The sequence below is a fragment of the Dreissena polymorpha genome, chromosome 14 (genome assembly GCF_020536995.1).
Source record: "Dreissena polymorpha isolate Duluth1 chromosome 14, UMN_Dpol_1.0, whole genome shotgun sequence".
Lineage (NCBI taxonomy): Eukaryota > Metazoa > Mollusca > Bivalvia > Myida > Dreissenidae > Dreissena > Dreissena polymorpha.
Genome location: NC_068368.1, coordinates 29,207,699 through 29,219,649, shown reverse-complemented (window position 1 = coordinate 29,219,649; position 11,951 = coordinate 29,207,699). Strand labels below are relative to the sequence as shown.

General features: G+C 34.9%; 1 protein-coding gene across 1 annotated transcript in view; it reads left to right on the top strand.

Annotated features, from left to right (window-relative positions):
• Positions 1 to 6,525: 6,525 nt before the first annotated feature.
• LOC127857256 (uncharacterized) overlaps positions 6,526 to 11,951 on the top strand; it is a 33,686-nt gene continuing 28,260 nt past the window's right edge. Inside the window, exon 1 of the mRNA XM_052393672.1 lies at positions 6,526 to 6,959. Coding sequence (XP_052249632.1) covers positions 6,584 to 6,959 — 376 coding nt within the window. The 5' untranslated portion in view covers positions 6,526 to 6,583. The remainder of the gene's footprint in view (positions 6,960 to 11,951) is intronic.

The window sequence follows — 11,951 nt, the reverse complement described above, 5'->3', positions numbered from 1 at the left end:
TGGCACATTTGTTCACCATCATTGGAAGGTGTGTCACAGAAAGAATTACGTCGATATCTCCTAAGTCAAGGTCACACTTTGAGTTCAAAGGTCAAAAATGGCCATTAATGAGCTTGTCCGAGCCATAACTATGCCGTTCATTGTGAGATTTTAAAATCATTTGGCACATTTGTTCACCATTGTTGGACGGTGTGTCGCGCGAAAGAATTACGTCGATATCTCCAAAGTCAATGTCACACTTTGAGTTCAAAGGTAAAAAATGGCCATAAATGAGCTTGTCCAGGCCATAACTATGTAGTTTTTTGTGAGATTTTAAAATCATTTGGCTCTTTTGTTTACCATTATTGGATGGTGTGTGGTGCAAAAGAATTACGTCAATATCTCCAAGCTCAAGGTCACACTTTTAGTTCAAAGGTTAAAAATGGCAATAAATGATCTTGTCTGGGCCATAACTATGTCACTCTTTGTGAGATTTAAAAATGACTCTGTACATTAATTTTGTTCACAGTCACTGGACGGCGTGTCATGTGAAAGAATTCAAGAGTTCAAAGGTCCAGGGCCCTCTCTTGCCGCATGGGGAAGCCACCCACAGCCCTCATGAGGGGGAATTTCACGTCGTTTTGGGTGAAAAGGGGAATTTCAGAAGATCTTTTCACCAACCATTCAACACCTAAAATTGCTATATTTTAATGTGATTTACATAAATATACATTTAATCAAAGGTTAGTAGCACCATACCAGCTGGCAACATAGGTATAAAAGTAAAAAAAAAATATAAAAAAAAATATTTTTTTTTTTTGGAGGGGGAATTTTTAGCTGAAAAAGAGGAAAAAAAGTATACTTTTTTCATGGGGAAAGCCGCCGCTATTCAGCGGTAAAAACGGCCAAACGAGGGCCCTGAGGTCAAAATGGCTATAAATGATAATGGCATAATAGTTCTTAAATATCGCCATAAATTAGATTCTCTTGTTATGTGAAGACAGCATGAAAAATAGTCTGTGTCAATGCGGCATGTGGGGGTATACGTCACGTCTCTGACAAGGCTCTAGTTGTAACTGGATTGAGAACTCGCGGCATTTAGTTTATTTTAATGTCTTTCCTGCGTTATTTTGAGGGCGCAACTCACAAACATCAACCTTAAAATGAGAATGAAGGTAGCAACAAAAGAATATGATCAGTCAACGAAACAAACATCAACCTTAAAATGAGAATGAAGGTAGCAACAAAAGAATATGATCAGTCAACGAAACAAACATCAACCTTAAAATGAGAATGAAGGTAGCAACAAAAGAATATGATCAGTCAACGAAACAAACATTCCAACTGTCATAGAAAAACATTCGGTATTGGCTTCGTTTTGATGTCTCCAAGTAATTTGATTCCGAGCATGCGTTGCTGACTGGCTGGTAAGTGCATTTCATACATAATGGAAAAAATAATGCAATCAAATAACATGCTCTAACTTACAAGTATAGTTTTTAACACATAAAGTTTATCTTTCAAGGAACAAATCCTGACAGTAAATTCAAATGTGTATCACAGTGCATTTAAGATGCTGGTACAATCTGTGAATCCGCAACAAACCAGATGTGGCTAAGGTCAATTGTCAATGGAACTACTGCTACAAATGTCGTTTAAGATTAAGAAGACTCAGAAGTTGGGGCAGAAAAGTTGCTGTGTTCAACTTCTAATGCACATGTATTATTGATTTATTGATTTATTGCTAGTTTGACCTTGCATTTACTTTATTCAGTTATTTGTTTAGAAAATGTATATTGTGTAACAACTTTATTTTTTCAGGTACTTGACATGCCAGACCTGGATGGCGGTGACTCAGACAATTACCATGATGGAATGGAGATGTCTGGAGACCTTGTGTTAATTTTTTTTCACAACTGTGAATAAAAACAGAATAATCAAGTGTATATTTATTTAATCTTTATTGGTCTGTATTTATTCAAAACAAAAATAGTTACAAATGTTACAGAATTATTACTTTCATTCAGGCTATTTAAAATTGATTCAGGCTAGTGAAATTTTTTAACTGGTAGCCAGACCGGGCTAGTGCCTAATAGTAAAAAAAGAATAATTCCAAGACTGAACAGGCCGCCTGCACATTGAATGTATGAGCAGACGCACTAATAAATGGAAATCTCCAGCCAAGTATGATATTTAACATTTAAACAAAAGAGATTAAGTGCTGTATTTTTTTTTAAATGAATTCTTACTGGAAAGGTTTAGCACACAGCATTTAAGAATTAATTGCATTCTCATTTGGTGAGATTTAATAGTATTTATAAGATTGTTTTTTTCCTTATTGGTCCTCTTGGGCTTTTGTTTCTCAACCAGTCTTTAACATTAAATGATGCAGTTTAATGCATAACTACCAACAGTATTATGATAATATTCCTCTGCAAAAAAAAACCTTATTATTGACAAACTTCATATAATTTGAAGGAATAATTGAAATGCATATGCCCATAACAAATAACATATTGACAAAGTTTTGAGTGAATTGATCGATGGTTCATATTAAATTCAATTTTTTAAGCTGATTTTAATTTCACATTGATCAATGTCATGTACAACCAAGATTTGCATTTACTCATTTTTTTTTTCCTTCTTTGTGACCCGTCGAAAAACTGCCCTTTCCCCTCAGATTTTTTTCCCCTCAGCAGGTAAATTTTCCCCTAGATTTAATATCCCCTTCCCTTTTTTACCTTTAAATATATAAGTTAACCTGATCCAGTGTAGAAAATAAAAAAATATTGCATAATTAAATTTTCTGTTGCCTTGAATTTGTTAAAAAAAACAGTAAAATATGTTACATTTATTATTTAAGACTTTCCTTATTTTCCCCAAAATCTGGCGTTTCACGCTATTTTCCCCCCAAATCCGGCGTTTCGCGCTATTTTTTCCCCTCAAAAAAGGCCAGGCCCTTTCCCCAAAATCAGATAAAGAGAGCGCCGATGGCGTTGAAAGCATAGTTGCAAGATACAGGGAAGTTGCTGCTGAAGTTAATGTTTAGGTCAAAATATACTAAATGTGTTATATGTTTCAATGTAAAAGCGACAAATTTGAGCGAAAATAAATACAACATTTTGCCGTAGAGACCCCCATAACCATACCTTTTCTTGACGGGCATTCTTAGCTGAATCAATTTAAGCAATAAAAAAGATATGTAATGTTCAAACCAAAAAAGAATTCGACTCAAATCAAAATCGATTGTTTTTGCACCTTTTTTCGGCCGTTTTCTAGTGGATTGTAACCTTTTGCAGGACCATTTTTTACTTTAATCTCTAACTTTATCCTATTTCAGGTATTTAATAGTGAACACCTATGCTTACCCTATCAATATCTCCAAACGATAAAACCAGAACAACAGTCTAAAGTGTAAAACATGCCTTCGAGGAAAATATGATGATTTGTTTAGACAGGGACCTATACAGACTATGGTCCCTGGTTTAGAGAGTACCTTCATGACTCGATTATTTAGTTTATTGTTTCGATTATTCATGACTCGATTATTTAGTTTATTGTAACCTTTACAATTTCTGACATCACGAGTCGCCTCCCTTGTTGGTCCATGCTACCAAAATGTTCTATTTTTAGAAACGGGAATTCCAAATCGTGACGAAAGTGAATGGTTACAAAATGACATAACTATGAAAATAAATACGTAGAATTACATTATTTCACGCATACCATTATGCAACCATCCGTTTTCTTTTCCGACTTGATACATTTACGGCATTCCATTTAATAGTTTACAGACACAACACTCGTCCAGAATTTGCGCGAATCCATTAAAATCGATGCCACATATAAACCGTTAGCTCTACTCGTAATGTTAATTTCTGGCACAAAGTAAATCATTTTAATTTCAATTAACACATCTCTATTACTTTCAAACTGCACTTCATTAAATCCATAGAAAGGCAGCTCAGAATCCATGTCATAAATCAGAAAACATTCATCGTACTCCGCTATTTTTTTTACACATGAAAGAATGAAAGTGCTTTATGCCCCACTTCCTGTTGAGAATATGTTAATTTCTATTTATAATTAACTTCTATTTATAATTAACCAATGAAATTCTTCATATCCTTAAACCAGGGCCTAATGAATTTGACCTCTCACAGAACAGTAAACAAAGGAAATAGAAAGTAGTTGTGAGATCACTATCAACCAGAACAGAATTGTTTTACGAACGAAATTTGTTTTAGTTTCTTAGAAGGTTTTTTCATGTAAAACAGTCTTAGAAAAATTACTAAAAACGGTGTCAGCAATATTCTTGGAAGAAAACATTAGAAAAAGGTTTCTAAATAAAAAAAATGTTAGAATTACTATATACTATATTAAATAGATATTTCGTCTGATTTTTGATCAGGTAACTTGCTACATAATGGTCAACCGTTCCATGTCGGTTTTTTAGCAACTATGCTAAAAAACCCTGTTTACCAATGCTACCTATCCGCTGTGCAATTAGTGAACTTTTCTGGCAATTTGCATCCTATGGAATGTTTTCCAATTCCTTTGGCAGCTATACAAAGTTTTTGGGAGAGTGCTGGTCATTCAAGCACATTCACATGACTGTCATCAAGGACAATTTGTGTATGGCAGTATATCTCAGCGCATTATCCTACTGCATTATCACACTTATGCCATTACTTGAATGCTTTCGCTTGCGCTAGAAAGTACATGACAAATGACCTCGAAACAAAATTTATATAGACTTATGGTTGCATGTTATTCTCTTTTATATCAGTAGTGTATATTATATTTAGCCTTTTCCAAATGAAAAAACATAAATTGACTTGAAACTTTTGTTAAATTCTTAAATAAACATGTTATAATTTGCACTAGTTGCTTTTGTCATACCTCTTTCAAAATCTAAATATCATAATAAACATAGCCTGCATGTTTTAAGTGTCTAATGATGTACAGTAAGAATTTGTGCATACTCAAAGTCTCAAACCATAAAAATATTGTATACATAACCTTGACATTTCAATCCAACTTCAAGTGTTTTGTTATCTTCTGTAAAAGACCTCCCATTCACTTGTTAAAATCACTTGAATTGAGCAATTGAACAAGATATTAACAAGTAATTATACCATCTTGTTAATCCATGGAAAATAAATGTGTGGGGTATCAATTTCAAACAACTGCTAGCATGCGTTCGGGCTTCCGCAATAAATGTTAAACTTGTTTGTGTGTTACAGTTGAGGGGACACCAAAATTCTGTTCATCAATTTTGTAAGCTTAAATAAAATGCACATCACTGGATTATTAAACAATGTGTCTTTCTAAAAATAGTGACCCATGAAGGGAAAACAATTTCAAAGAACATAATTATTATTGTGTAGATTTTAGATTTGATCTGATGTTTTATTTATTTAATTTACAATTTAAAGGGACTTTTTGGCAGATTTTTGCATGTATTGAAGTTTGTCATTAAATGCTTCATATTGATAAATGTAAACATTTGATCTAAAAAGCTCCAGTAAAAAAACAAGAATAAAAATAAAGGCAGAAAAAAAGTAACCCTCAAATGGGATCGAACCACTTACCCCTGAAGTAAAAGTCTAACGCTTAGATCACTTGGCCATCCATGCTCATACAATGAGTGATGTATTTTATACTTTTTATATATAATATCCATGAAGTGTCACAAAATATAACGACAATAACAAAACTATCCAAATTATTCAATTGTTTGGCATTGCAACGCTGTATAATTTTCAGGTTTTAAAATCATGAAAAGATGCATATAATTGATATTTGAGAGCATGGTAAATGTTCAGCATCACTGTTTCCTCACAAGTATCATAACTAAAACAAAAATTTGCGAATCTGAAATAATTATTTTAAATTTTTTGTCATTGACCCAAATGTGAAAAGGTCCCTTTAAACAGGAAACACATCTACATGTACATCATTATCAATACGTAACAATCATTTGTTTGGTCACATGACTTTATCCATGCTCAAGTCATTGACCGTTCAGACTATTCCCCTCTACTTGATGTTTTAAATAAATACAAGCTTCATCTTAAATCGCTTAAATCAAGTGTAGTTTGAATATGTGTGTATAATGGTGTCATATGATTCATGCACTCGAATTTAAGAACAAATCAGCACAACGTTGTCATGATTTTCCTCTTAATGATTCATGTCAGTTTCATGGTAAACCCAGTGTTCAATGGATTAATAACACTTATGCTTATTATATTTCCTTTAATACGTGTATGTCTATAATATGTATCTGGCTGCAATAGGAAGCTCACTTTGCCTTCACAGTTTTGAAACAATTGGTTACGAAAGTTTATAAAACTTGGCTAATTTTTCTGATCTGAGCTCATACATGTACCTTTCAGATTAATGTTTTTTTTGTTTTGAATTTTTCAATTTCTGTTAAGCAGTAGTGAACACGTTTATATTTAAGACTTAAGCATAAGAAAGTACCTGGTATTTAATTTTATTTTCTCTCATTTCAGGTGACCAGTGTTTACCCACTGGAAGTTACAAGATTGTCTGGTTGTAGTTAAATCTTTCAGTGTGAATAATTTTTTACAATCTAATGTTGAAATCTGAACCTAAGGAAAGCAAAGGTAGCAGCATGGAAGCTGGCGGCACCAGTGTCAAGAAGGTCATTCTGCCTTCCAAAGTCTCACTGAGTTTTGCAGCCCAAACTACAAATAAACCCCCTTACACCACTGCCATATATGTGGGATCAAAAAAAATATCAGAAACTTCAAAAGTTGAAGACTCGAAAAATGCATCAGCTTCTAAAGGACTGAAGGACAATGATAGAAAGTTGAATTCAAAGTCAAGTACTGAGGTACCTGGGACCAATCCATCCAATCGTATTGAACTGGTCGGGTTCAAAATGACCAATGGATTACCAGAATCTTCACTGGCTACTGAGGATTCTAAAAAACAGAAATCCTGGACAGGTTTGTCTATTATAAGTTTAATTATATGTTTTTAGCTCTACACATGTACTGGCCGAAGGCCTGAAGAGCTTATGTCATGGCGTGGTTTCTGTCATCCGTGTGTGCATGCATTAGACTTTTTTTTGTTTACATGATAAAGTCCACAGTTTTCATCCGATTCTTTTCAAACTTGTTCAGTGTCTTTATATAAATGAGGACTTCAGAGTTAAAAGTCCAGAATTATCTCCCCTTGAATTTGAGAAAATTGTGAAATAAGGCTTGTTTACGCAATAAAGTCCAATTATTTCCCAACTTGCACAGTGTCTTTATCTGAATGGTGAGTCAAACCCTATTAAAATGAGTAATTCGGAGTTATAAGTCCAGAATTATCTCCCCTTGAATTTGAGAAAAAAATAATAATTCAGTTTTTTTATGTGATAAAGTCCATAATTTTCATCCAATTCTTGGCAAACTTGCACAGTGTCTTTGTATCAATGAGGACTCAAACCCTTTTTATGCCCACCTTCGAAGAAGAGGGGGTATATTGTTTTGCACATGTAGGTCCGTCCGTCCGTCCACCAGATGGTTTCCGGATGATAACTCAACGCTAAGGCCTAGGATCATGAAACTTTAAAGGTACATTGATCATGACTGGCAGATGACCCCTATTGATTTTCAGGTCACTAGGTCAAAGTCACAGTGACTCGAAACAGTAAAATGGTTTCTGGATGATAACTCAAGAATGCTTACGCCTAGGATCATGAAACTCCATAGGTACAGTACACTCCATGCGTTTTCCCCAATTTCCCTCGCTACTCCGTTGGGATTGACCTGGAGGGAGATTAAGAAAATCCTGCGATACGCGGCGTTTGCATGTTTTTGGACGCGGCGGTTAACGATCGGCAAAACAGATAAGCCGACGCGGCGGCCCTCGGCGTTGGCAACGCGGAGGAAACTCCGCGTTTTACGTTTGACTTCCTGATTTTCAAATAAAATTACATTTATTACAAGAACATACATGTACATGTAGTATAATATTTACAATAAAAAAAACCCAACCAAGATAGATCGATCCTGACATGGTTGTAGAAGAAGTTGTTGTTGTATAGAAAACTCGTTGATTTACAGTACAGCCAAAGCGGCACAAACATAATCCGCGGCTACGCCACGGCCAGATTATTAGTCCTCTGCAGCCGAATCGTGTGTTCACGCGGCGTATCGCCCTGGCATCGATCCGCGCAACGACGCCGAGTCTGTATTAACCTCGCGAACTTTCGCGGAGTTAATCCGCCGCATACGTACGCGGTGGATCGAGTGAAAAGATATCCACCTACATGTACATACATGTATGTGTATCGTAGAATTAATTATGCGCAACTGTTTATGTTTCGTTCGATTATCATTATTAAATTTGTAATCCGAAACACACTTCCGAATTTTAATGCTAACACGTCCTTTGGCAAATTCTAGCGTCAAATAAACAGTGCTAAAATATCCTTTGTTTCATAAAAAGCGCGCGAAAATTATGCAGACATGTAGAACGTCTTTTGGAAAGTTTGGGTGTATTTTGTGTTGTATAAATACATGAACATCACGTCAGGCGTAAATCGCCTGTTCAGTGGAAAAAAAACGCCCCGATTAGACGTTATTTCATCATCTCTATAAATAGTAACAAATGCCAAAATGTACTTGATACTTAAGGAAATATCGAGAATGTTTGTGTATCGTAAATATTTACCAGCATTTGCTTTAAAACTGGAATATACGGGATTATCGGGTAATTATTAGCGATATTAAATGTATAATATGAACAAAATAAAACGTGTTTATATACGGATATTCGAACAATAGTTATAATAAGCTGATAATTAACAAAACAACAAATACGTCGTCACCGTCTTGATTATTGATGTGGCTTCAAACTGCTATTTTTATGTCCCCCACTATAGTAGTGGGGGAAATATTGTTTTTGCCCTGTCTGTTGGTCTGTACGTTGGTCTGTACGTTGGTCTGTTTGCGCCAACTTTAACATTTTGCAATAACTTTTGCTATATTGAAGATAGCAACTTCATATTTGGCATGCATGTGTATCTCATGAAGCTGCACATTTTGAGTGGTGAAAGGTCAAGGTCAAGGTCATCCTTCAATGTCAGAGGTCAAATATATGTGGCAAAAATCGCTCATTTTATGAATACTTTTGCAATATTGAAGATAGCAACTTGATATTTGGCATTCATGTGTATCTCATGGAGCTGCACATTTTGAGTGGTGAAAGGTCAAGGTCATCCTTCAAGGTCAGAGGTCAAATATATGTGGCCCAAATCGCTTATTTTATAAATACTTTTGCAATATTGAAGATATCAACTTGATATTTGGCATGCATGTGCATCTCATGGAGCTGCACATTTTGAGTGGTGAAAGGTCAAGGTCAAGGTCATCCTTCAAGGTCAGAGGTCAAATAAATGTGACCCAAATCGCTTATTTTATGAATACTTTTGCAATCTTGAAGATAGCAACTTGATATTGGGCATGCATGTGTATCTCATGGAGCTGCACATTTTGAGTGGTGAAAGGTCAAGGTCAAGGTCATCCTTCACAAGGTCAAGGTCATCCTTCAAGGTCAAACATCATGTAGGGGGACATTGTGTTTCACAAACACATCTTGTTCTCAGCTAAAATATAATAGCAGAATCAACATGCAATTAATTTATAAATCCACCATATGCTGGAGCCTTGACCACTTGTATGTGCGAAAACATAATTACGTGACCTTGTTTATGTGTGAAATACATACACTATGGGCGGGAAACAAACTTAATTGGCCAGACACATTAACTATGCTTACATGTATATGCTAATACAATCCGTGCACACAAAATTTATTATGATTTTAATTCAGGGTTCGACATTACAGCAAGACCGTCAGACCAGCTCTTCTTAAAATGTACTAGCCCGAACCTGATGTCTACTAGACCATAACTGACATAGCAAATGAACACAATTGTGTCATGTAACTGTTTAATCAGGATTTATCAGTAAATAATCAGTGAACACCAGATTTTTTTATGCATAGAGTAAAACAATAAAATAACCCTTTTTGCTTTTCTCAGTCAAATTCAAGCCATGGGAACTGACTCGATTTCCCATCTATGATAAAATTGACGTTTTCGTGTTTCTTCATATTTACGTTTCGTGTCAGTTAAGCGTCGGATTCTTTTTTATTAACTGATTTGTCGGACAAAAATCCGAACTTGAACAAAGCCATTCTATTACATTATCTTGTCTGCTGCGCAAAAATGTTTACATTTACAATAGATCTACCGATTTTCGATAAAAGTCGTAAAGTCATGCTCTACAGTTTTACGACACTACAGAAAATCATTTATATTCATGACAACTTGGACCAATAGAAACAAGCAATTTCTGCAAGAATCTCTCCTTTGCGTCTAAAAAAAGCGATGAATCATGTGAATGCTCTGCGTTTATTTAAATATACTAGTTTTGTTTTAATGTAAATAACGGATACAAGAGTAATTTTACACATTAAAAGTAAAGGTTTTCACAGCAGTTATTTATAGTTATATGAATCAGTATATATATTTTTTAATTTATTTACGACCAGTCGGACAACCTAGCCCGCAGTTTTACTAGCCCGACCACCGATCTTACTAGACAATGTCTGTCGGACGTGCCTTAGTGTCGAACCCTGTAATTATTATTATAATTGTTCTTTCAAAATTTGTTAACTACATGTAACTAATAATTTTAAAATGAGTTTTTATTTCATGATGCGCTTCGACTCGGCATCATGTCGCGGATCGCGGCATACCTCGGCGGACAGATGCGAAGTTTCGCGGCGAGATGCGACTTGCCGCCGCATACTGACGCGGCTTCAACGACTGACGCGGCATCAACTCGTTTCGCCTTGCAGCCGCGGATCGCGAAATACGTTTGTTCCGCTTTGGCTGTACTGTATGACAAACAAAACGTCATCTTTTAACTAATACTTACCAATTAATATAAACAAAGTTTGCAACATTGTTTTTATTTTGATAATTTAATCCAAAGTTTTCATGTAAGCAGGTGATTTTCTATACTGAACATGTAAACAAATGACCCTATTAAAAGTTGCAATCCATTAAAAGTCCTGCAAATCTGTGTAAATTTACAGTTTGACGTTATCAAAGGAAAGCCGCTTTCTGTCTGAAGGCATAACTTACTCAAGTAAACACATTCAACGAATGCATAATGAATGGTTTTAATTGTCGGAACAAAGTCAATTCTCTGCTTACTAATGCATTTATTTTCTCTTTTTAGGTAGGTTATTCCATTGATTGCTAAAAGAAGGTGGTAATTATTGAGTTGATAGTTGCATTAAATATTCACAGTAACTGTTGTATTCTAGTTGCGTCAAGTTACGTTTATTTTCTATGGGCTTCTGTTGTATGTTTGTTTGTATATTATTCTTGTTCTCTTTATTACTAACGGTTATTTGCGTTGTTTTATACACACCGTGTTCAACATGCATGTATTTAAAGTATTTATAAAGTACACGTACTTAATGGTATATTCATATATAACTTTTTTCTTAAAATTGTAGAATTTACAAAACTTGTGACACATAGAAAACAGTTGCGTTGTTTCACATAATAAGTTTACTAAATTTCATACAAATGTCTTTTTCATTTCAGGTATTCCTCTTCATTATATCGAATGCCTTTTTTGCATAATTCAACATACATGTTTGTATCAACATGCGTTATTGCAAAGTTATATTTGTTCTACATAATACATGTGTATAATTGTACGATAAGAAATAAAAACTAAGGAGAAAAAAAATGTTGCCTTTCTAACATACATCATGTTGGGTATTATTACCAAGTTGACATTACACATGTCACACTGGCCCCTGTCCTGCTTATATATCGCTGTGTTTTTACAATAATTTTTTGGAAGGACATGTCTCTCACACGCCAGGATGGACCGTTTATGACACGAGTTAACAACAAGTAG